The sequence below is a fragment of the Fringilla coelebs genome (genome assembly GCF_963513975.1).
Source record: "Fringilla coelebs genome assembly, chromosome: 5".
Taxonomy (NCBI): Eukaryota; Metazoa; Chordata; class Aves; order Passeriformes; family Fringillidae; genus Fringilla; species Fringilla coelebs.
Window position 1 is genome coordinate 788,784 of NC_140033.1, and position 25,666 is coordinate 814,449.

General features: G+C 62.2%; 1 protein-coding gene across 1 annotated transcript in view; it reads right to left on the reverse strand.

Annotated features, from left to right (window-relative positions):
• Positions 1–24,701, reverse strand: part of SHANK3 (SH3 and multiple ankyrin repeat domains 3) — a 147,771-nt gene extending 123,070 nt beyond the window's left edge. Inside the window, exons 1-3 of the mRNA XM_084206476.1 lie at positions 24,661–24,701; positions 13,178–13,225; positions 2,218–2,583 (exon numbers count right to left, since the gene is read on the reverse strand). Of these exons, the coding sequence (XP_084062602.1) occupies positions 2,218–2,472 (255 nt within the window). The 5' untranslated portion in view covers positions 2,473–2,583; positions 13,178–13,225; positions 24,661–24,701. The remainder of the gene's footprint in view (positions 1–2,217; positions 2,584–13,177; positions 13,226–24,660) is intronic.
• Positions 24,702–25,666: the final 965 nt, after the last annotated feature.

Below are 25,666 nucleotides of genomic sequence, written 5' to 3' on the forward strand. Positions count from 1 at the left end.
GGCTGGAAAACGGATGATCCCAAAGAATTCCCATCCCGGTTATTCTAAAGAATTCCCATGCTGATGATCCCAAAGAATTCCCATCCCGGTTATTCTAAAGAATTCCCATCCTGGTGATCCCAAAGAATTCCCATCCTGGCGATCCCAAAGAATTCCCATCCTGGTGATCCCAAAGAATTCCCATCCTGGCGATCCCAAAGAATTCCCATCTCCAGCAGAGTTTTCATGGAAGAGCCAGTGGGACATCGGCCGTGGATCCGGAGCTCCAGAGGAATCTCTGGGATGAGGATCCAGGGCCAGATCCAGAGCTCCAGAGGCACCTCCGGGATGGCCCTCGGCCAGCTCGGTGTCCCCAGTGCCACCAGACACAGGACTGGTGTCCCCAGTGCCACTGACCACAGGCCCTGTGTCCCCAGTGCCACCACAGGCTCAGTGTCCCCAGTGCCACCAGACACAGGCTCTGTCTCCCCAGCGCCACCGGTCTCTGCCAGGTCCTGTGTCCCCAGTGCCACCACCCCGCTGTCCCGTGGGGACCCCACACCGGGCCCCAAAAGAGAATTTCTCCTGTCCAGGAGGCTCTGACTGCCCTCGGTGCCCTCACCTCACCCCAGGTCTGCCACCTTACCCTTGTCACCTCACCCTTGTCACCTCCAGGTGCCCACTCCCCTAATGAGGGCTGCTAATCACCCCCATCACCGCAGCCCTCCGTCTTTCCCTGCTTCTCATTCCCTACAAATCCCCCAATTCCAGGGAATTCCAGGTTCCTGGATCCCTGTGACCTCATCAGGGCCGTGCCCTCCTGGGTCACCCTGGGGTCACTCCTGGCTCCTGGGGACACCCCTGGAGTTTGGGGTCCCTCTGGGGTCACTCCTGGGGTTGCTCCAGCACATCCCACCAATGGCACTGGCACATGACCCCCCACACCAGCGTCCACCACCCCACACCAGTGTCCATCACCCCACACCATTCCAGTGTCCATCACCCCACCCCACACCAGTGTCCATCACCCCACACCAGTGTCCATCACCCCACACCAGTGTCCATCACCCCACACCAGCGTCCACCCCACACCACTGTCCAGCCCAGCGGAGCACCCAGGACATGAGTGACCGTCCCACACCAGCGCAGTGACCCCACAGCCGGGTCCTGGTCCCAGTCCTGGAGCTGATCCCAATTCCTGTCCTGGTCCCAGAGCCACTCCCGGTTCCAGGCCAGGGCTGGAGCCACCCCTGCTGCCCGTTCCCAGCCCGGTCCCTGTCCCAGTTCTGGTCCCAGTCCCGTTCCCAGCCCGGTCCCGGTCCCAGTTCTGGTCCCAGTCCCATTCCCAGCCCGGTCCCTGTCCCAGTTCTGGTCCCAGTCCCGTTCCCAGCCCGGTCCCAGTCCCAATCCCGGTCCTTGTCCCTGTCCCAGTTCTGGTCCCAGTCCCGTTCCCAGCCCGGTCCCGGTCCCAATCCCGGTCCTTGTCCCTGTCCCAGTTCTGGTCCCGGTCCCGTTCCCAGCCCGGTCCCGGTGTGTGCAGACCCCGGGGGCGGGGAGCGGCCCCGCGCTGCGGCCGCACCGCAGCACCCCGGGATGGCAGCGCTGCCACCGGCACTGCGGGAGCGGGGGGACACCGGGATGGGGACACCGGGGAACCGGGGCAGCAGGGACCCGGGCAGCGGGAGCCGTCCTGGCGGGCCCGTGGCGGGGAGAAGTTTGCCGGTGCTGCCGGGGCGGTAGCGGGGCCGGGAGCGGGCGGGATGCGGGTCGCGGCCAGCGCCGGTGCGGCGCCGAACCGTGCGCGGATCAGGGCGCAGATCGGGACGGGTCCGAGCGAGAGTCGGGACCGGCGCGGGTGCGGAACGGGGCCGGTCCGAGCGAGGTTTGGGGCCGGTCGGGGTGCGGATCCGGGCGCGGATCGGGCCCGGTGTGAGCGCGGGTGAGGGCTGCTCTGGGTGCGGGTCCCGCTGCGCATCCCGGCGCGGGCGGCTCGCGGTGGCGCTCCCGGTGCGGCTCCCGCTGCGCATCCCGGCTCGGCGCGGTGCCGGTGCGCATCCCTCCCGGCTCGGCGCGGTGCCGGTGCGCATCCCTCCCGGCTCGGCGCGGATCCCTCCCGGCTCGGCAGCAGTCCCGGTGCGCATCCCTCCCGGCTCGGCGGCAGTCCCGGCTCGGCGGCGGCCGCTCGGGGCTCCCTCCCTCCCTCCTCCCTCGGTGCCCGGTGCCTCCCTCCGCACTCACCGTCTGCTGCAGGTCGGGGATGCCGATGCGCACCACGATGGCGCCGGGCGCGGGCTCCTCCATGCGCGCCGGGGCCGCCAGCTTGGGCGAGCGGGGCCCGCCGGGGCCCCGGGCCGGCTCCAGGCGCGGCTCCTCCCGCAGGCCGGGGCTCGGCTCCCCGCTGCTGACGGCGGCGCGGGGCTGGCGCTCCGGCGGCGGCTCCGGCGGCGGCGACTCGGGGCTCTCATGCTTGCTGCCCGCGGGGCTCAGAGGCATGCTCCGTGCGCCGCGGCGGGCGGCCCGCGCCCGCTCCGCTCCCGCACCGGCACCGGCACCGGCACCGGCTCCGCACCGCGCCGGGGCCGCGCTCAGCGCCCGCCCGGGGCCCTGCGGGGGGAAGCCGGGGGTCAGCGGAGCGGCGGGACAGCCCCGGGAGAGGCATCCCGGGTCCCTGGAACCGGCGAACCCAGCGGGGAGGGTCCGCGGGAAGCGGCGTTCCCGAGGGATGGAGAAATCTGGGATGGGACCCCCGGGATGGACATGGACACCCCCACGGGGACCCTCTGGAATTGCCCCCCGGAAGAGCCGTTCCCCTGGAAAAGTCCAGGAGGGAACTCCCGCTCTCCCCACGGACATTCCCACGGGGACTCCCGGGAATATCCCCCCAGGAAGGGCATTCCCAAGGACAGAGAAATCTGGGAAGGAACTCCTGGAATTCCCATCCCCAGCTGGGAGTGTCCCCAGGAAGAGCCATTCCCCAGGAGAAATCTGGGAAGGGACCCTGGAACCCCCATTCCCAGCAGGGATCATCCCCTGGGAAAGGATCCCCAGGATGGACAGGGACATTCCCACAGGGACCCTCTGGAAAGGCCATTCCTAAAGAGAAATTTGGGAAGGGACCCCCAGGATGGACAGGGACCCTCTGGAATCCCCCAGGAAGAGCCATTCCCAAGGAGAGAGAAATCTGGGAAGGGCCCCCTGGATCCCAGCAATTCCCCCAGCAGGGCCCGTTCCCAAGAGAGGTCTGGGATCAGCCCCACTTTTCATACGGAATCTCCTCTGGGATTCCATGGAGTTCCTCCAGCTGGGCCCATTCCCAGTTTTCTGGGATCAGCCCCACTCTGAACCCGGAATCTCCCCAGGAATTCCGTGGAATTCTCCCAGCAGGATCCATCCCCTAAAGGGACCCCACAAAGGAACTTTGGGATCCCACCCTGAGGGAGGAGGAAAAAGAGCAGGAGAACCCCAAAATTCCAGCTGGGAAAACGTACTTGGGAAGGAGAAAAATTGGGATAAACAGGGAAAACCACAGGATCCTCCCGCCCCGTGGCCTGGGATAGACGGGAAAACCCTCTGGATCCCTTTGGATCCACGGCCCAATCCCATCCCAAATTCTCCCCCCCCTTTCCCAAATCCCAGATTTGATTTATTCCCATTTTTCCCCTCTCTCTGCCTCGTTATCCCACAAATGGAGCGCTCCAGATGGCAATCCCTGGGATTTTTCCTTTTTTTTTTTTTTCCACCCCTCATTAATTCCCAATTATTTTAAGGCCCTGTCTGGGAAAGGTTGGAAAAAATTCCACAACAGAATAATTCCCCAAATTCCGTTTTGCGGAGTCGTTTTCCCTCCTCAAATCCACTTCCCTGCTCCTCAAATCCAAACAATTCCACTTTTTTTTCCAAGGAATCTGTGGAATCTTTTTAGGATTTACAGCCCAAAGAGTCTCATTCCGACAGCAGGGGGAAAGAAAGGTTGGAAAAGCTTCCAAGGGAGCTCGGAAAATATTCCAAGATTTTTTTTCCCCTGCAGTGGCGTTTTCCTTGGATTTCTGAAAATTCCTTGGATTTTTGAGCTTTCCTTGGATTTCCAAGCTTTCCCAAGAGGGTCAGAGCAGAGCCTCCCTCCTTCCCATCTTTTCCTGCAGGAACAGAATTCCCAGATTTCCTGCCCTTGTTCCCATCATTTTGGGAATATAAGTCTGGAGCCTCGCCCGAATTCCAATGCTGGGAGCAGCAATTCCAGAGGGAACAGAAATTCCAGAGGAGGGAATCCAGCTGGGAGAACCCTGGGGAAAGGGCAGTGGGATGGGGAGACCTGGAAAGGATTTTTGGGAATTTGGGGGGGGATTTTCACATTGGATTGGAGCTTTTCACTTGGATTGGAATTATTTCCTGGGACTGGAATCCTGGGATTGGAGCTTTTCCCTGGGATTGGAATTTTTCCCTGGGATTGAAGCTGTTCCCAGGGAATGGAATTTCTCCCTGGAACTGGAGTTTCTCCCTGGGATTGGAATTTCTCCCTGGAATTGGAATTTTTCCCTGGGATTGGATTCCTGGGATTGGATTTTTTCCCTGGGCCTGGCACTTTTCCCTGGTGGAATCAGGGTTAAATTCCCTCCCTTTCCCAACTTTCCCAATTTTCCCAAGCCCAGGGATGGCTGGGAATCTGCTGCCTCCTTCCCACGCCCACATCCCAATCCAGAAAATCCGGGATCCTTTGGGAAAAGGATTTTTGGGAAGCACCTGGCTCGCTGTGTGCCCAGGTGAGGCCATTCCCAAGCTTTTCCTGGGAAAAACAGCCGGGAATGACAGGGCCAAGGGAGACCTGGAGTGCTGCTGGGATCACCGGGATCTCTGGGAGCGTTGGAAATGGGCCCAGGGAGAGCTGGGAGAATCCCAACTGGGATTCCCAGCCCTGGAATTGTCACTGCCCGGCCACGTGGGAGAGGGGTCCTGGATCCCAGACAATTCCTGCCCTTCCATGGATCCCAAACAATTCCTGCCCTTCTTTCCATGGATCCCAAACAATTCCTGTCCTTCCAGAGATCCCAAACAATTCCTGCCCTTCCATGGATCCCAAACAATTCCTGCCCTTACAGGGATCCCAAACAATTCCTGCCCTTCTTTCCATGGATTCCAAACAATTCCTGTCCTTCCACAGATCCCAAACAATTCCTGCCCTTCTTTCCATGGATCCCAAACAATTCCTGTCCTTCCAGGGATCCCAAACAATTCCTGCCCTTCTTTCCATGGATCCCAAACAATTCCTGCCCTTCCATGGATCCCAAACAATTCCTGTTCTTCTTTCCACAGATCCCAAACAATTCCTGCCCTTCCAGAGATCCCAAACAATTCCTGCCCTTCCAGGGATCCCAAACAATTCCTGCCCTTCTTTCCATGGATCCCAAACAATTCCTGCCCTTCTTTCCATGGATCCCAAACAATTCCTGCCCTTCCAGAGCTGGATCCAACCCTGTGGCTGCCAAAGCCTCACCTGGGTCAGGGGGCCTGGAAGGATCAGGGAATCCAGACCCCCACCTGGAATTCTCAGGGGAGCCCAACCATCACCTGGGAGAACCAGGGAGCCTGGAATGGTCCTGGGGTCACAACCTGCCCTGGAATGCTCAGGGATCCAATCCCTCCCCTGGAAAGATCAGGGAGCCTGGAAGGATCAGGGATCCAATCCCTCCCCTGGAAAGATCAGGGAGCCTGGAAGGATCAGGGATCCAATCCCTCACCTGAAGGATCAGGGATCCAATCCCTCCCCTGGGAGGATCAGGGATCCAATCCCTCACCTGGAAGGATCAGGGATCCAATCCCTCACCTGAAGGATCAGGGATCCAATCCCTCCCCTGGAAGGATCAGGGATCCAATCCCTCACCTGGAAGGATCAGGGATCCAATCCCTCACCTGGAAGGATCAGGGATCCAATCCCTCACCTGGAAGGATCAGGGATCCAATCCCTCACCTGGAAGGATCAGGGATCCAATCCCTCTCTGGGAAGAGCCAGGGAGCCTGGAAGGATCAGGATCCAGAAGGGATCCAGACCCTCACCTGGAAGGTTCAGGGAGTCACAACCTTGGCTGGATCAGGGATCCAGACCCTCACTGGAATTCTCAGGGGAGCCAAACCATCACCTGGAAGGATCAGGGATCCAATCCCTCTCTGGGGAGGATCCGGGAGCCTGGAAGGATCAGGGAGGGATCTGGAGCCGATCCCTCACCTGGAGGAACCAGGGAGCCGAAGGCTCACCTGGATCAGGGAACGTGGGAGGATCAGGGGGCCAAAATCCCTCACCTGGATCAGGGATCCAATCCCTGCCCTGGAAAGATCTGGAAGAACCAGGGATCCAATCCCTCACCTGGATCAGGGATCCAATCCCCCCCGGAATGTTCGGGAATGTCGCTCAGGCCCGGGGACAATCGATGCCGTTTGTCACCTGCGGGGCCATTCCTGAGTGACCTTGGAACCCTCGGGAATGGGGACACGGGGACACGGGGACACGGGGACACGGGGACACGGGGACACGGGGACTGTGCCGCTCTGTCCCGCCGTGCCACCCCCGCGGCACTGGCGGTGTCACCGGGGCTGGCGGTGCCACCGGGGCCGGTCCCTGGGGCGGTGCCAGCCCCGTGCCAGCCCCGCCAGGCTGTCCCCGCGCTTATCTGCCACCGGGAGGTGACCGCTGCTGTCCCCAAGCCACGTGACAGGGACACGGAGCGGCCCGGGCCAGCCCCGCCGTGTCCTCTGTCACCGCGGGGGGGCTCGGGGACAAACCCGGGCGGGGACAAACCCGGGGACAAGGACAGGGGGAAGGGACAAGGGACAGGGACAGGAGCAGGAGAAGGGAAGGGACAGGATCAGGATTGTCCCCCTGGAGTCCCCGCCCGTGCCAGGACACGGGGACAGCGCGGGGAGCATCGATCGCCCGCGGGTGGCCGCAGCGTCCCCGCAGTGTCCCCGCAGTGTCCCCAGCGCCTGCCGGGTAATTCCATGGATTTTTCCTCTCCCGCCCTTCCAGGGGCACTGGGACACCGCGGAGGCGCCACCCCCCTGGGGACATGGGGACACCAGCGGGACAAGGGGGGACATCAGTGTCCCCAAACGTCCGGCACGGGGACAGGGCCACCCCCGAGCAGGGCTGGGCTGGGCTGGGGGGAATTCAGGGATCCCGGACGGACTTTTAGGGATTCTCCAGATTTCTGGAATAGGATCAGGGAATGACGGAATGGTTTGGGAGGGGACACAACAATCACCCGGTGCCACCACCTGGGGACACCTGCCACTGTCCCCGGCTGCTCAAACCCCATCCAAGGGACGCAGGGGCAGCCCCAGCTGTTCTGGCAATCCCAGCCCAGGCAGGAATTCCCCATTCCCAGGATCCCATCCATGGCTGCCCTCTGGCAGTGGGAGCCATTCCCTGTGTCCTGTCCCTCCGTCCTTCGGGATTTTCCCCTCTCCCTGTGTCCCACAGCTCCTTCAGGCGCTAGAAGCCAAAACTGGGTCAGCCCGGAGCTCCTGATTTCCAGGATGGACATTCCCAATTTTCCTGGAGCTCCTGATTTCCAGGATGGACATTCCCAATTTTCCTGGAGCTCCTGATTTCCAGGATGGACATTCCCGATTTTCCTGGAGTTCCTGATTTCCAGGACGGACATTCCCGATTTTCCTGGAGTTCCTGATTTCCAGGACGGACATTCCCGATTTTCCTGGCTGAGCTGCTCCATCCCTGCCCCGCCCTTCCGGGATGATCCCAGAGTTTGGTGCCAAAAAATCCCAAAACTCCCGGTGGTCCCAGCCCCTGGGGGGGGATTTGGGGACAGGTCACAGATTTTGGGGGCAAGGGAGGGGTTTGGGGACAGGAGGGAGATTTGGGGACAGGAGGGAGGTGTGGGGACAGGACAGGGGTTTGGGAACAGGAAAGAGGATTTGGGGACAGGAGAGATTTGGGGACAAGAGAGGAATTTCGGTACAGGACAGGGGTTGGGGACAGGTCACAGATTTTGGGGACAGGCCACAGTTTTGGGGCCTCCCCTGTCACCTCCCCCATTCTGGGAACGGCCCCCCTGGATCGGGAATGTCCCCCTTGTTTCAGGGATGTCCCCCCAGATCGGGAATGTCCCCCCAGATCGGGAATGTCCCCCCGGATCGGGAATGTCCCCCGGATCGGGAATGTCCCCCCGGTTTCAGGAATGTCCCCCCGGATCGGGAATGTCCCCCCGGTTTCGGGAATGTCCCCCCGGATCGGGAATGTCCCCCCGGTTTCAGGAATGTCCCCCCGGTTTCAGGAATGTCCCCCCGGTTTCAGGAATGTCCCCCGGATCGGGAATGTCCCCCCTGTTTCAGGAATGTCCCCCTGGATCAGGAATGTCCCCCCAGTTTCAGGAATGTCCCCCCGGATCGGGAATGTCCCCCCGGATCGGGAATGTCCCCCCGGTTTCAGGAATGTCCCCCCGGATCGGGAATGTCCCCCCGGTTTCGGGGCTCCCCCATCCCGCTCCGTATCCATGGGAACATTCCCGGCACCGTCACCATGGAAACCGCAGCGCCACGCGCGGCACTGCGGGACCTGCGCAGCCAGGGGGACAGAGGGACAGGGACAGACAGACAGAGGGGACAGAGACAGAGAGACAGAGGGGACAGGAATGGGACAGAGACAGGGGGACAGGGACAGAGGGACAGAGGGGACAGGAATGGGACAGGGACAGAGGGGACAGAGACAGAGAGACAGAGGGGACAGGGACAGAGGGACAGAGGGGACAGGAACAGAGGGGACAGAGACAGAGAGACAGAGGGGACAGAAATGGGACAGAGACAGGGGGACAGGGACAGAGGGACAGAGGGGTCAGGAATGGGATAGGAATGGGGACAGGAACAGAGGGGACAGAGGGACAGGAACAGACAGACAGAGGGGACAGGAATGGGACAGAGACAGAGAGACAGAGGGGACAGAGACAGAGGGACAGAGGGACAGGAATGGGGACAGGAACAGAGGGGACAGGAATGGAACAGAAGGGACAGGGGGACAGGAATGGGACAGGGACAGAGGGACAGAGACAGAGGGACAGAGGGGACAGGGGGACAGGAATGGGGACAGGAACAGAGGGACAGAAGGGCAGGAATGGGGACAGATGGGACAGCAACAGAGGGGACAGAGGGACAGGGACAGAGGGGACAGGGGGGACAAAGGGGACAGGAATGGGAACGGGGACAGAGGGACAGGGGCAGGAATGGGGACAGACAGGACAGCAGAAGAGGGGAGAGAGGGGACAGAGGGGGGGACAGGGACAGAGGGACAGAGGGACAGAGGGACAGAGCTGTGCTTGTAGGGCGCACAGGGAATCCCTGCCGGGGCTGGAGCGTTCCAGGATCCCACAGAGCGCCCCGATCCCAGATCCCTGGATGGGGACAGCCCCCCCGGTCCCGCCGGAGCGTTCCCACGGGCCGGGGAGGAGCAGGCCCGGAGCGCGCGGGGACAATTCCAGAGCCCCCAGCGCCACCAGGGACACGGGGACAGCGCGGGGACAAACAAATCCCACCTGGAAGCTGCCGCAATTCCCGCTCTCATCCCAGGGAATCCCGCCGGTGCCACCCACGTCCCGTCCCCTCCGCCACCTCCGAAACCGGCGGGAACCTCCGGGAATTCCGCGGGAGCGCCGGTGCCCGTGCCGGCAGCCGGATCTCACCCGTTCCCGGGAATGCCGCCCTGCCCGGGGGCTCGGAGCCGCCCGGAGCTGGATCCCGCCGGGACAAACATCCCGGGAGAGGCGGGAGCGCGGCCCCCCCGGCGGCCCCGCTAATGGGATCAGCCCCGCTCCATCTGCCGCGGCCCCGCTAATCCCGGCACGGCCCGGCCCCGGGAAACGGAGCGGGATCCCGGGAACGGCGCGGAGAGTCTGGGAATGGCACAGGAATTCTGGGCGCTGGGGAAATTTCGGGAATCGCTAAGAAATTCCAGGAATCGGGGGGAAATTAATTACGGGAATTGGGGAGGGGTTCGGGGAGTCGGGGAGGAATTGCGGGGTTCAGGGAGAAATTCTGGGAATGGCGGAGAAATTACGGGAATTGGGGAGAAATCAATTCCGGGAATCAGGAGGAAATGCTGGGAATTGAGGAGAAATTACGGGAATTGAGGAGAAATCTCAGGAATTGGGGAGAAATCCCAGGAATCAGGGAGAAATTCCGGGAATCATGGAGAAATTCCGGGAATCATGGAGAAATTACAGGAACTGGGGAGAAATTCCATGAATCATGGAGAAGTTCTAGGAATTGGGGCAAAATCCCAGGAATCAAGGAGAAATCACAGGAATCAGGGAGGAATCACAAGAATCAGGGGGAAATCTGGGAATTGCGGAGAAATCTCAGGAATCGGGGAGAAATTCTGGGAATGAAGGAGAAATTCCAGGAATCACAGAGAATCTACGGGAATTGGGGAGGAATCCCAGGGATCAGGGAGAAATTCCAGGAATCAGGGAGAAATTCTGGGAATTGAGGAGACATTATGGGAATTGGGGAGAAGTTACGGGAATCACGGAGAAATGATGGGAATTGAGGAGAAATTCCATGAATCTTGGAGAAATTTAGGAATTGGGGCAAAACCCCAGGAATCGAGGAGAAATCACGAGAATCAGGGAGGAATCCCAAAGAATCAGGGGGAAATCTGGGAATTACAGAGAAACTCCAGGAGCCAGGGAGAAATTCCGAGAATCACAGAGAAATTCCGGGAATCGGGGCAAAATCCCAGGGACCAGGGAGAAATTCTGGGAATCAGGGAGAAATCCAGGGAATCACTGAGAAACTCCAGGAATCATTGAGAAGTTCTGGGAACTGGGGCAAAATCCCAGGAATCAGGGAAAAATTCTGGGAACCAGGGAGAAATCCCAGGAATTACAGGGAAATCCTGGGAATCAGGGAATGGCGCTGCCACCCCACCACGGCATCCACGAGTCTGGCACCAGCGGGAGACTCCAGGCACGCATTCCAGAGGGAGAACAGCTTGGGAAAGCTCCCACATTCCCGCATTCCAGAGGGAGAACAGCTTGGGAAAGCTCCCACATTCCCGCATTCCCACCTTCCCGCGTTCCCGCATTCCCTCCCACTGCCGGCGGGGAAGCGCCTGCAGCACCCGGACCGGGAAAACGGGGTTTGGAATGGTTTGGAATGGTTTGGAATGGTTTGGAATGGTTTGGAATGGCCGGGAATGGCCGGGAATGGCCGGGAATAAAGCGCTGGGAGTGCATTCCAGGGGTTCTGGGATGAGGCTGGAGCCGGGAGAAGCCCCCTGGGCTCCGCTGGAATTCCCGTTCCTTGGTTTGGTCCCTGGTTCCCAGGATTTCATCCCAAAGCCTGGCACGGGCAGGGAAGGGGCCGGGAGCTCCTGGGGTGTCCCTGCAGGAATTCCCAGTGCATCCCCGGGATGGGATGGGATCAGCCCGGGGACAGGAGCTGGAATCCCAAATCCTGATGATTCCCAGCACTGGGAATGGCTCCAGGTGGGAACAGCGGCAGGTCCTGGGGCTGGTTTGGGATTGGGATCAGGATTGGGATTAGGATGGGGGTCAGGATCAGGATCGGGATCGGGATCAGGATCTTTTTCAGGAACAGAGGAGCCCTGAGGGCCACAGGAAGAGGTTGGGGCAGAGATTGGGAAAATCCCTAAGGAAAAACCCCCTGGAGGGAGGTTTGGATCAGGAGGATCCGGACACTTTTCCTTTGTCACCTCCATGGGACATCTGTCCCCTCCCTGTCCCCATCCCAGTGCCGGGGACAGCCGGCGCTTCCCGGGGGGGCCCTGCCCAGCCACATTCCCATGGGATTTTCCTGGGGGGGCTCTGCCCAGCCACATTCCCATGGGATTTTCCTGGGGGGGCCCTGCCCAGCCACATTCCCATGGGATATTCCTGGGGGGGGCCCTGCCCAGCCACATTCCCATGGGATTTTCCTGGGGGGGGCCTGCCCAGCCACATTCCCATGGGATATTCCTGGGGGCCTGCCCAGCCACATTCCCATGGGATTTTCCTGGGGGGGCTCTGCCCAGCCACATTCCCATGGGATTTTCCTGGGGGGCTCTGCCCAGCCACATTCCCATGGGATTTTCCTGGGGGGGGGCCTGCCCAGCCACATTCCCATGGGATATTCCTGGGGGGGCCCTGCCCAGCCACATTCCCATGGGATTTTCCTGGGGGGCTCTGCCCAGCCACATTCCCATGGGATTTTCTTGGGGGGGCCTGCCCAGCCACATTCCCATGGGATTTTCCTGCTGATGGCCACAGCCGCTCCTGCCTCGCTCGCAGCTGGCACCGCTCGGGGCCTTTCCAGCCTTTCCCAGTTTTCCCAACTTTTCCCATTCCCATTCCTGCTCTCAACTCTCCACGGCTGAGCCGGGACTGCTCTGAGCCCTGCCAGCCTTTTCCAACCTTTCCCATTTTTCCAACCTTTCCCAGTTTTTCCCAACCTTTTCTTGCTTTTCCCAGCCTTGCCAGCCTTTCCCATTTTTTTCCAGTCTTTCCAAACTTTTCCCATTCCCATTCCTGCCCACAGGGACCGCTCTGAGCCCTGCCAGTCTTTTCCAACCTTTCCTAGTTTTTCCAGCTTTTCCCAGCCTTTCCCAGCCTTTTCCAGCTCTTCCCCATTCCCATCCCTGCCCTCAACTCTCCACACCTGAACCAAGACCACTCTGAGCCCTGCCTGCCTTTTCCACCCTTTCCCAGTTTTTCCCAGTCTTTTCCAGCCTTTCCCAGTTTTTCCCAGCCTTTTCCCATTCCCATGCCTGGAATGGGTCTGCTCTGAGCCCCGCCACCCTTTCCCAGTTTTTCCCATTCCCACCCCCATCTCCCACCCCTGATCCCCAGCCGCATTCCCGGCTGGATCCCCCGCCCAGGGCCATTCTCACCCCCATTCCCGGCCGGATCCCCCTCCCAGGGCCATTCCCGCCCCCATTCCCGGCCGGATCCCCCACCCAGGGCCATTCCCAGCCCCCATTCCCGGCCGGATCCCCCACCCAGGGCCATTCCCAGCCCCCATTCCCGGCTGGATCCCTTGCCCAGGGCCATTCCCGCCCCCATTCCCGGCTGGATCCCCCGCCCAGGGCCATTCCTGGCTGGATCCCTTGCCCAGGGCCATTCCCGCCCCCATTCCCGGCCGGATCCCCCTCCCAGGGCCATTCCCGCCCCCATTCCCGGGGATCCCATTCCTGGCTCACCTGGCAGGAGAGTCACGGCCGGGCTCACAGCGCTCCCTCCTCATCCACCTGCGGGCACAGAGGGGACACGTCAGGACATTCCCGGGAATGGCAGCGCTGGGAAGGCGTCCCTGGGCACAGGAGGGTGGGAATGGGAGAATTCCCAGAAAAGGGACGGCAGGGACAGGGGAGGGCACCACTGGTGCCACAAGGAAGTCAAAATTCCGAGCTCTGAGAATTCCTGACACACAAACCCATCCTTATCCTGAGAATTCCTGACACACAAACCCATCCTTATCCTGGGTATTCCTGACACACAAACCCATCCTTATCCTGAGAATTCCTGACACACAAACCCATCCTTATCCTGGGAATTCCTGACACACAAACCCATCCTTATCCCGGGAATTCCTGACACACAAACCCATCCTTATCCCTGGAATTCCTGACACACAAACCCATCCTTATCCTGGGAATTCCTGACACACAAACCCATCCTTATCCCTGGAATTCCTGACACACAAACCCATCCTTATCCCTGGAATTCCTGACACAAACCCATCCTTATCCTGAGAATTCCTGTCACAGGAGTCCATCCTCATCCCGAGAATTCCTGACACACAAACCCATCCTTATCCCCAGAATTCCTGACACACAAACCCATCCTTATCCTGGGAATTCCCGCCACAGGAGCCCACCCTCATCCCACGCTGTCCCAGTGAAAGCCCCAGGGAACATCCCAGGGATCAGGGAGAGGGATAATGGATGCAGGAACCGGGCTCAGTGGGAACCAGGGGTGCTTCTCCTGCCCTGGATCAGTGGGATCCTCCACTTTTCCCAGCCTGGATCAGTGGGATCTTCCACTTTTCCCAGCCTGGATCAGTGGGATCTTCCACTTTTCCCAGCCTGGATCAGTGGGATCTTCCACTTTTCCCAGCCTGGATCAGTGGGATCCTCCACTTTTCCCAGCCTGGATCAATGGGATCCTTCACTTTTCCCAGCCTGGATCAGTGGGATCTTCCAGCACTGATCCCACCCTGGATCAATGGGATCCCTCACTTTTCCCACCCTGAATCAGTGGGATCTTCCAGCACTTTTCCCACCCCAGATCAATGGGATCCTCCACTTTTCCCACACTGGATCAGTGGGATTCTCCAGCACCAATCTCACAATGGATCAATGGGATTCTTCCCACACTTTTCCCAGCCTGGATCAGTGGGATCCTTCACTTTTCCCACCCCGCATCAGTGGGATTCTCCAGCACCAATCCCACTATGGATCAATGGGATTATTCCCACATTTTTCCCACCCCAGACCAGTGGGATCCTCCACTTTTCCCACCCTGTATCAGTGGGATCTTCCAGCACTGATCCCACTCTGCATCAGTGGGGTTCTTCCAGAACTTTTGCCACCCCAGACCAGCGGGATCCTCCACCTTTCCCACCCTGTATCAGCGGGATTCTCCAGCACCAATCCCACTCTGGATCAGCGGGATCCTCCACCTCTCCCACCCTGGATCAGCGGGATTCTCCAGCACCAATCCCACTCTGGATCAGCGGGATCCTGCACCTCTCCCACCCCGGATCGGCGGGATCCTCTCCCGGCTCGCTCCCAGCCTCCCCTCAGCGCCACCAGCCCTGCGTGTCCCCACAGGGGTCACCCCTTTTCCCTCCTCCTCGGGGCCGGCGCCCACCTCCAGCCGGAAATTCGGGAATGGGAACATCCAGGGAGCCTCTGGGGCCGCTCGCCGCCGCCAAAGCCGCGCTCGGGGCGGGCGCTGAAATGGCTGCTGGTTCTTAGGGAATTAAAAATGCATGGCTTGGGAATTCTCCGAGCGCCGCAGCTGCTGCGAGCCGGGAAGGGGGGGGAAAAGGGGGGAAAAGGGGGGAAAAGGGGAAAAAAGGGGGAAAGGGCCGTGCCCAGGGCGCCCTTTGTGCCCCAAAACTCCGGCAGCGCCGCGCAGGTGCCTGGCCGGAATCCTGGGAATGTTTCCCAAGGTCTCCTCCTTCCTGCACCTGGAAAAGTGGCGGCCGGGGTGGAAAATGACGCTGGCGGAATTCCCGAGGGGCCCGAGCGGCCGCGGCTGCCGCTGTCACTGGCTGGGCCAGCTCAGGGGACACTTGTGGGGACAGGGGAGGGACACTGGGATTGTGTAGGACCTCCGGAAAGGTTCCTGGGAATGTCCAGGGAACGCTCTGCCTGCAGGGACATCCGAGCTCCCCGAGCGAATCCTGGTTTTGGGATGAGCCCCACGGGCTCCTTCCCTCCGGGAACAGCCCAAAATCCCGATTTTGGCTGCTCCAGAGCCAGGCAAGGGCTCCCATGAAACACAAATCCCAGGAAAACCCGAAACAGGAGGGAAGAGCGGCCAAAGGGCGAGGAGAACTCACGGGAAGGGGGAGGAAAAGGCGGAATTGGCGCCTCGGGATTCGGGAGAGGAGAGGGCAGCGAGATAAGAGCCGTGACATCCTGAGCGGGAGCGGAAAATCCCGTGGGATCCGGCGCCGAAGGGGAGGAGGAAACGCTTCCCTGCCTGGCAGGAAGCGCCAAGGAGAGAATTCCCAGCCGGATCCAGAGGTTCCGGAGGGGGAGGCGCTGCCGGGGGGGCTCCGGGGGTCACGGCAGCGCCGGGAGGGATTTTCCTGCTCTCCGGGCCTCCTTCAGGGCTCAGGCGAGGCCCGGCTGGAATTCCAGCCCTGGGAATGCGCATCCAGCCGTTCCAGAGGGCCGGGATGCCGGCAGGAGGAGAATCTCCTCCTGGGAACGGGCGGGAAAAGATTCCGGAGGTTTTCGTTGGCCCCAAGAAATTCAGCTCGGCACAGGGAATGAATTGGGCCGGAGATCCGGGATGTTTGCACCAGCAGGATCCCAACCCTGGCATTCCCAAAGATCCTGGGATTCATGTTCCCATCCCACCCTCAAATCCCAAAGGATCCTGGGTTTTGGAATTCTTGTTCCTATCCCAACCCTGGCATTCCTGAGGATCCTGGGATTCTCGTTTCCATCCCAACCCTCACATTCCCAAGGATCCTGGGTCCTGGGATTCTCATTCCCATCCCAACCCTCAAATCCCAAAGGATTCTGGATCCTGGGATTCTCATTCCCATCCCAACCCTCAAATCCCAAAGGATCCTGGGTTTTGGAATTCTTTTTCCCATCTCAACCCTCACATTCCCAAGGATCCTGGGTCCTGGGATTCTCGTTCCCGCCCCAACCCTAAAATTTTTCCAGAAAATTCCTGGGGGGGGGGGGGAACCCCAAACCAGTCCCAGTTTTTCTGGGAAAACCAAACTCATCACGTATCCGGAAAAGCCGTCACCTCCCGCTGCCGTCCCCGAGGTCACCCGGGGCTGACCCCGGGGGAGCTCCGGGATCTCCCATCCCCACGGGATCCCCAGGGACCCCCCAAAGGCTCGGGAAGCGCCACGGGAGGGACCCGCGGGGCCCATCCCGGATTCCCGGGCTCTCCGGGAGCTGCGGCCGCCGTTGCAGCCGGAGCATCCCGAGGAGGCGGCGGGGCCGGGAAGGGCCGGGGGTTTCCTGCGGGAGGGACCGGCCCCGCGGCGCTTCCGGCCATTCTTGCCGCTCCCCGGAGGGGTTCCAGAAAAAGCAGAGCGATCCAGGCCCGGCAGGAATGCCAGCCCTTCCCGAGGGATGGGGCGGGAGCCGGCCCTGACCCCAAACTGCGCTTTTGGGGTTTTCGGTGCCCGGCACCGAACCCAAACCCATCGGGGGCTCTTGGTGCTCCTAATCCCAGCGTGAACATTCCACTGGAATTCGGGATGGGATTCCCAGGGAAGCGTTGGGGTGCCCATCCCTGGGGGCGTCCTGGGAATTCCTGGAGGTGGCACTCGGGGATCTGGGCTGGGGACAAGGTGGGGACCGGGCACGGGGCGGGGTCAGTGACCTTGGAGGGATTTTCCAGCATAAATAATTCTGGGATCTGGGGTTGTGGAATTCTGGGGGTTTGGATTGTGGGATTCTGGGCTGTGGGAACACGGGATTTTGGATTCTGAGATTATGAGGTCCAGGGATTTCGGGATCCTGGGGTTTTGGATTCTGGGATTGTCAAATCTAGGGTTCTGGATTATGGGATTATGGGATTCTGGCATTCTGGATTGTGGGATTCTGGGGTTCTGGGATTCTGGGATTGTGGGAATAAGGGATTTTGGATTCTGAGATTCTGGGATTCTGGAATTTTGGGATTTGGGGGTTCTGGGTTCTGGGATTATGGGGCTCTGAGGTTCTGGGCTCTGAGATTCTGGCATTTGGATTTCTGGGATTCTGAGTGCTGGGATTTGGGGAATCCTGGATTCTGGGATTTGGGGATTCTGGGGTTCTAGGACTCAGGGTTCTGGGATTCCAGAAAGCCCCCCCACAGCACCGTGACCCCCCAGCCAGGGCTGTGCGGGGCTGTGACCCCCAGCCCCACCACGGGGCTCAGGGGGAGACTGTGGGGTACAGGGGGCATCTGTGGGGTGCAGGAGGTGTCTGTGGGGTGCGGGGGGCATCTGTGGGGTGCCCCAGCCCTGGGGTGCAGCGCAGCCCCGTTGGTCCCCGAGTCACGCGCCAGGGCCACCCCGGTGTCACCGAGCCGCCGGGGCCCTCAATATTTCATGAGAGAGGAATCGGCCGCTCCCTGCTCGGGTTACCCCAGAGCGCGTCCCTGCTGTCCCCAGCGCCAGCCCGGCGGCCTGGCACGGCCACCTGCTGCCACCCGGCCTGGCACGGCCATCTGCTGCCAGTCACTGCCACCACTGCCACCCTCTGCCACCCTCTGCCTGGCCAGGACCACCCACTGCCACCACTGCCACCCTCTGCCTGGCATGGCATGGCCACACGTTGCCACCCAGCCTGGCAGTGCCAGCCACTGCCACCCTCTATAACCCTCTGTCACTTGCTGCCTCCCGCTGCCACCACTGCTGCCTGGCCTGGCCGCTGCCACTCTCTGCCACACGCTGCCACCAGGCCTGGGCACTGCCATCCTCTGTCACTTGCTGTCACCCTCTGCAGCCACTGCCACCAGATCTGGCACCTGCTGTCACTGCTGCCACCCGCTGTCACCCACCGTCACCCACTGCCACTGCTGCCACCCTCTGCCACCTGGCCTGGCACCCACTGCCACTCGCTGCCACCCGCTGCCATCAGCTGCCACCGCTGCCCCCGCTGCCCCCCGCTGTCCCCAGCGCTGTCCCCTGCCCCAGCTGGGGACCGTCGCGGCGGTGGCACCGCGGGCCCGGCCCACGCGGGCTCCGGGCGGAGCCGCCTGCCCCCGAGCCGTGCCCGTTGTCACAGTGACAGCGGTGACAGCGGTGACAGAGCTGCGCTGCCTCCGGGAGTGGGATGGTGGCAATTTACTCTTTGTGCTCCTTTTAGCTGCGGCCTCCCGCTCCTGCTCCGCCGTGCCGGGGGGAGGGAGCTCGGGGAGCCGGGAATTCGGGGATCTGGGGGCTCAGGGAAGACAGGGGATGATTCGGGGGATTCGGGGATTTCAGGGAATTCGGGGAATTGGGGGATTCAGGGGAGTCGGGAATTGAGGGATTCAGAGGATTCAGGGGAGTCAGGGACTGAGGGATTTGGGGGGTTCAGGGGAGTCGGGAATTGAGGATTCGAGGGGTTCAGGGGAGTCAGGGACTGAGGGATTTGGGGGGTTCAGGGGAGTCGGGAATTGAGGATTCGAGGGGTTCAGGGGAGTCAGAGATTGAGGGATTCTGAGGATTCGGGGGATTCGGGGAAGATAGGGGATTCGAGGGATTCAGGGATTTCAGGGGATTCAGGGAATTGGGGGATTCAGGGGTTCAGGGGAGTCAGGGATTGAGGGATTCAGGGTATTGAGGGGAGTTGGGAATTGAGGAATTAGGGGGATTCAGGGAAGACAGGGGATTCGGGGGAGTCAGGGATTTTAGGGAATTCAAGGAATTGGGGGATTCAGGGGTTCAGGGGAGTCTGGGATTGAGGGATTCGGGGGATTGAGGGGAGTCGGGAATTGAGGGATTTGGGGGATTCAGGGGAGTCGGGAATTGAGGGATTCAGGGAATTCGGGGGATGCAAGGATTTCAGAGATTGTGGGGAGTCAGGGAATTTGAGGAATTCAGGGGAGTCAGAGAATTCACAGGGTTCAGGGATGCAGGGAATTTGGGGGTTCAGGGAATTCAGAGATTCAGGAGAATCAGGGGATTCAGGGATTCAGAGGATTCAGGGATTCAGGGGAGTCAGAGGATCTGAGGATTCAGGGACTGGGGGAATTCCACCCCACGGGTCTCCAGTGCATCCCACAGCTCCTCGCGGTCCTGGAGCCCCGGGAGGAGCTGGAGCAGCACATCCCGCCGGGCACGGAGCAGGGAGGGAACGGGACCTGTCCCTGTGCCCCAGCCCCGAGGGAATCCAGGGATTCAGGGCATGGAGTGGAGTCAGGGGATTTGGGGATCCGGGGGAGTCAGGGAAGTCAGGGATTCTGGGGATTATGGGGAGTCAGGGGATTTGGGGGATTCAAGGGGTTTGGGGATCCGGGGGAGTCAGGGAATTCAGGGATCTGGGGATTTAGGGGAGTCAGGGGATTTGGGGGATTCAAGGGATTTGGGGATTCAGGGAAGTCAGGCGTTCGGGGGATTTAGGGAATTTGGGGAGTTGGGGAATTTGGGGATTCGGAGGATTCAGGGGGTTTAGGGAATTTGGGTATTCAGGGAATTTGGGGATTTGGGAATTATGGGGATTTAGGGAATTTGGGTATTCAGGGAATTTGGGGATTCAGGAATTCGGGGGATTCCACCCCACGGTCCCCAGTGAACCCCACAGCTCCAGCTGGGAGGAGCTGGAGCAGCACATCCCACCAGGCACGGAGCAGGAAGAGGACAGGACCCTGTCCCTGTTCCCTGGCTCTGCTCATCCCAATTCCCAATTTTCCTCCCGTGCCAAGAGGGCCTGGAGCGCTCCAAGGACCCTCCAGCCACGGCTTTTCCCTGGAAAATCCGGGAGCAGCCCCACCGCACACGGATCCCTGAGCTGCACCCCAAATCCATCACAGCCAGAGAGGGGAAGGGGAGAACAGAATTCCCCTCTGGGAGAACAGAATTCCCCTCTGGAACGCAGGAGAGGGGAAGGGGAGAACAGAATTCCCCTCTGGAATGCAGGAGAGGGAAGGGGATCCCAGGCTGCTCCCTGGAATGTGAGAGGGGAAGGGGAGTTCAGGCCGTTCCCTTGGGATACAGGAGAGGGAGGAAGAGGAGCTGGAATGCCAGAGAGGAAAGGGAAGCAGGGGATGGCTCCCTGGAACACCGGGAGATGACAAAGGAGCCTGGGCTGCTTGCCTGGAACATTGAGAGGAGAGGGGGAGTCCAAGCTGCTCCCTGGAACGCTGGGAGAGGCCAGGATGCTTCCCTGGAACACTGGAGGTGGGAAAAGGGAAGCCCGGGCTGCGTCCCTGGAACAGCAAGAGATGGAAAAGGGAAGCCCAGGCTATTTCCTGGGAAAGTGGGAGAGGAGAGGGAAAGGGAGCCCAGGCTGCTCCCTGGGACATGGAAATAACCCAGGCTGCTCCCTAGGACATGGGAGAGGGAAAAAGGGAGCCCAAGCTGTTCCCTTGGGATACAGGAGAGGGGGAAGAGGAGCCTGGAACACTGAGAGAGGAAAGGGAAGCACAGGATGGTTCCCTGGAACACTGAGAGAGGAAAGGGAAGCACAGGATGGTTCCCTGGAACATTGGGAGAGGGAAAAGGAGCCCAGGATGGTTCCCTAGAACACTGAGGGAGGGAAAGGGGGAACCCAGGATGGCTCCTGGAACATTGGGAGAGGGAAAAGGGGAACCCAGGATGGCTCCTGGAACACTGGGAGAGGGAAAAGGGGAACCCAGGATGGCTCCTGGAACATTGGGAGAGGGAAAAGGAGAACCCAGGGTGGCTCCTGGAACACTGGGAGAGGGAAAAGGAGAACCCAGGGTGGCTCCTGGAACATTGGGAGAGGGAAAAGGAGAACCCAGGCTGGCTCCTGGAACACTGGGAGAGGGAAAAGGAGCCCAGGATGGCTCCTGGAACATTGGGAGAGGGAAAAGGAGAACCCAGGCTGGCTCCTGGAACACAGGAGAGGAGAAGGGGAGCCCAGGCTGCTCTCTTGGAATACAGGAAAGAGGGGAAGAGGAGCCTGGAACACCAAGAGATGGGAAAGGGAAGCACAGCCTGGCTCCCTGGAAGCTGTGAGAGGAGAGGGGGAGTCCAAGCTGCTCCCTGGAACACTGGGAGAGCCCAGCAGGCTTCCCTGGAACACTGAGGGAGGAGAAGGGGAAGCCCAGGCTGCTCCCTGGAATGTGAGAGGGGAAGGGGAGTTCAGGCTGTTCCCTTGGGATACAGGAGAGGGAGGAAGAGGAGCTGGAATGCCGAGAGGCAGGAAGGGGAGCCCGGGCTGCTTCCATGGAACACTGGGACAGGGAAAAAGAGCCCAGGCTGGTTCCTTGGAACATTGGGAGAGGGAAAGGGAGCCCAGGCTGCTTCTCTGGAACATGGAAAGAGCCCAGGCTGCTTCCCTGGAACACTGGGAGAGGGAAAAGGAGCCCAGGCTGCTTCCTTGCAACACTGGGAGAGGGAAAAGGAGCCCAGGCTGCTTCCTTGCAACACTGGGAGGGGGAAAAGGAGCCCAGGCTGCTTCCATGGAACATTAAGAGAGGGAAAAGGAGTCCAAGCTGCTTCCCTGGAACACTGGGAGAGGGAAAGGGGAACCCAGGCTGCTCCCTGGAACATGGAAAGAGCCCAGGCTGCTTCCCTGGAACACTGGGAGATGGGAAAGGGAGCCCGGCATGCATCCTGGTATGCAGGAGAGGAGAAGGGGAGTCGAAAATTCTCCCTTGGAATAGTGAGAGATGGGAAAAGGAGCCCAGGCTGCTTCCCTGGAACACCAAGAGAGGGGAAAGGAGCCCGGGCTGCATCCCTGGAATCCAGGAGGGAGGAAAAGGAGGCCGGGCTGCATCCCTGGAACACTGAGGGATGGGACAGGAGCTCGGGCTGCATCCCTGGAACACTGAGGGATGGAAAAGGAGCCCGGGCTGCATCCCTGGAACACTGAGGGATGGGAAAAGGAGCCCGGGCTGCATCCCTGGAACACCAAGAGAGGGGAAAGGAGCTCGGGCTGCATCCCTGGAATGCAGAAGGGAGGAAAAGGAGCCCGGGCTGCATCCCTGGAATCCAGGAGGGAGGAAAAGGAACCCAGGCTGCATCCCTGGGATGCAGGAGCCGGCAGAGGGGCCGGGCAGCATCCCTGGAACACTGAGGGGTGGGAAAGGAGCCCGGGCTGCATCCCTGGAACACTGAGGGATGGGAAAGGAGCCCGAGCTGCATCCCTGGGAGGCAGGAGCCGGCAGAGGGGCCGGGCAGCCCCCCCGGCCGTGTCCCCTCCCCGCACTCGCGCTCCACACGTGCCTCGCCGCCCGCACGTGGTGCCGCGCGGGGGAGGCAGCGCTGGGAATTTTTAGGGGCTGGAAATCTCGGCAGAACGTTCCGTAGCGTAGGGCTGCTCGGCTCGGGGAGCGCTCCAGAGCCGTTTTGGGGGGGGGTCGGGTGGTTTTGGGTGGTTTTGTGTCCCCCCCCGAGCACGACCGAGCAGCGCAGCCCCAAACACGGGTGGATCGGGCGGGGGGGTTCACACCAGAATTCCCACGATATTGAGAATATTCAGGAATTATCCATGGCTTGGGATGTTTAGGGTTTTCAGGCTGCCCAGCGACACCAAAACCCCCCAAATAAGAGTGGTGCCCCATCCCTGGGAGTGCCCAAGGCCAGGCTGGAGCAGCCTGGGAGGGTGAAAGGTGCCCGTGGATGGGGGTGAGCTTTGAACTGCCTTCCACCCAAAGCACTCCAGGATGATTTTCTGGGAATAAAAGGCCCCTCCTCGCTGCCTTTTTTGCCCCTTTGGCCTCGCCCAGGGCCCCCGTGCAGGCAGCACAAAGAGCCCCCCGAGTTATGTAAGAGCAGCTCTGAGGAGGAATTTTGGGAATCGGCTGCCTCCATCACCCGCAGGACGGGAGGACAGAAGTTTTTAGGGAAGTTTATCCAGGGGAAACCCAGAGGGGACCTGCACCTGCTCAGCTCTGGAATCTCCTTCCTCAAACCCCGGCTGGGAGGAGCAGAGAGGGGTAAATTCACTTTTCCCAAGACATCGGGGGGGCAACTTCACCAGCTGAGGCCCAGAAAGGATCGCAACCCCACAAACGCCATAAATCCCATTAATGCCGTGCTCGGGGCTGCCCGGCACCCCCGGAGCGCCGGGAACAGCTCCCGACCCGGGCCAGCCCGGCCGGGCGGAACTCCCTGCGCAACTTCAGCTCCCGCGCCCGGAAAATCGGATTTTTGAGGGGAGATCCACCCAATCCCGCCCAAACCGCGACCGGGGGAGCCGCAAAACCAACACCAGGCCCCGGCCGGAACCCCCCCACCGCCGCCCCGAACTCTGCCGCCGCCCCCCCTGCCTGCCGCCGGCTCCCGTTCCCGGGAAAATCCGCCCCCGAAATCCCGGCAGGAGCCCATGGCTGCCAGCCCCGCGCACGCCTCGTTCCCCGCTTCGCTCCCCCGAACCCGCCGCGCTCGGCTGCCCACGCGCCCCGGGCACATCGCAGCCCCCGCTGCCCGTTCCCAGCTCCGCCGAAAGCCGAGCCTCGGCCTCCCCCCGCCCATCCCCGCCGCTCCGGGGCCGGCCCCGCTGCCGCCCGCCCGCCGAACGCCCCGGGGCACCCCCGGCCCCCGCGCTGCCCCCGCAGCATCCCCCGCGCCCCCGCCCCCGACCCCGGGGCCGCGCATCCCGCGCCGCCCGCCTCCTCCGCTGCCTCCCGGTGCCTCCCGGTGGCTCCCGGTACCTGCGGGGCTGCGGGCGGCGCGGCCCGAGCCACCATCGCCGCGGCGGCCGCCGGCGGCGGAGCGGGGCGGGAGCGTTGCGGGAGCGTTGCGGGGCGGGGGCGGCGGCGGGGCCGGGCGGGGAGCGGCGCGCACGGCGGATCCCCCGCGGGCTCGGCCCCCGCCGCCGGCAGCGGGGCTCAGTTTTAGGAGTTGTCATGGCAACGGCCAGCCCGGTGCGCACGGAAGGGGCGGGCGCACGGAAAACTTCGGCGGCTCCGCGGGGGTCCCGGTACCCCCGAGCTCCCGCCGATCCCCCGGTTCTTGCGCACTCCCCCCTCCCGGACCCCCCGTTTCTCGGTGTCCCCCGGCATCTCCCGTCCCGCCCCGCCCGCCCCGCGGGGTTCGGTCCCCCCCGGGATGAGCCGGGGGGCGGGGGGCAGCGCCGACCCCCGCGCCGGGCAGCGAGAGCAGCGCCGCTCCCTCCTCGGTGCCCCCCGAGTCCCCCGAACCCCGGGGCCGACCCGCCCGGTGACCCCGGGGCGAGGCACCGGCACCGCCCCGGCCCCTCCGGGGGCACCGGGCGCTCCTGCCCCGCTGGTCCCGGCCCCGCAGCCCCGCCGGGGAGCGGAGCAGCCCCAGCCCCGCGCTCGGGGGGCGGCCGGACCCCCCGGGCCGGCCCGGTGCCGTTACCTGGCTCGGTGCCCCTCTCGCCGGCGGCCGCTCCGCTGCTGGCGCCCGCGGGGCCGGATCCCGCAGGAAACTCCCGGCCCCGGCGGCTCCGCTCGGCCCCTTTCCTGCCAGGAAGGGACACCCGGCCCCGCCGGCCACCGCCCCCCGCCGCCTCCCGCCCGGCCAGGGACAGCGGGGACAGCCCGGGGGACAGCGGGGACAGCCCGAGGGACAGCGGGGACAGCCCGAGGGACAGCCCGGGGCACCCAGGGGACAGCGGGGACTGCCCGGGGGACAGCCCGGGGCACCCAGGGGACAGCGGGGACTGCCCGGGGGACAGCCCGGGGCACCCAGGGGACAGCGGGGACAGCCTGGGGGACAGCGGGGACAGCCCGGGGCACCCAGGGGACAGCCCGGGGCTCTCCCCGGCCGCGGGGCACCGCCAGTGGGGACGGGGCACACGGGGCAGAGGCAACTGCGGGGGCGGGCATGTGGCGTGTCCAGCTCTGGGGGCAGCGCCCGGCTCCGGGACCTTTAGAGTCAGTGCCAGCTGTGGGGTCAGTGCCGGCTGTGGGGTCAGTGCCGGCTGTGGGGTCAGTGCCTGGCTGTGGGGTCAGTGCCAGCTGTGGGGTCAGTGCCTGGCTGTGGGGTCAGTGCCAGCTGTGGGGTCAGTGCCTGGCTGTGGGGTCAGTGCCAGCTGTGGGGTCAGTGCCTGGCTGTGGGGTCAGTGCCGGCTGTGGGGTCGGTGCCTGGCTTTGGGGTCAGTGCCAGCTTTGGGGTCAGTGCCAGCCCTGTGGTCAGTGCCCGCTGTGGGGTCAGTGCCAGCTGTGGGGTCAGTGCCTGGCTGTGGGGTCAGTGCCTGGCTGTGGGGTCAGTACCGGCCCTGTGGGGTCAGTGCCAGCTGTGGGGTCAGTGCCAGCTGTGGGGTCAGTGCCGGCTTTGGGGTCAGTGCCAGCTGTGGGGTCAGTGCCAGCCCTGTGGTCAGTGCCAGCTGTGGGGTCGGTGCCGGCTCCGGACGCGCTGCCCG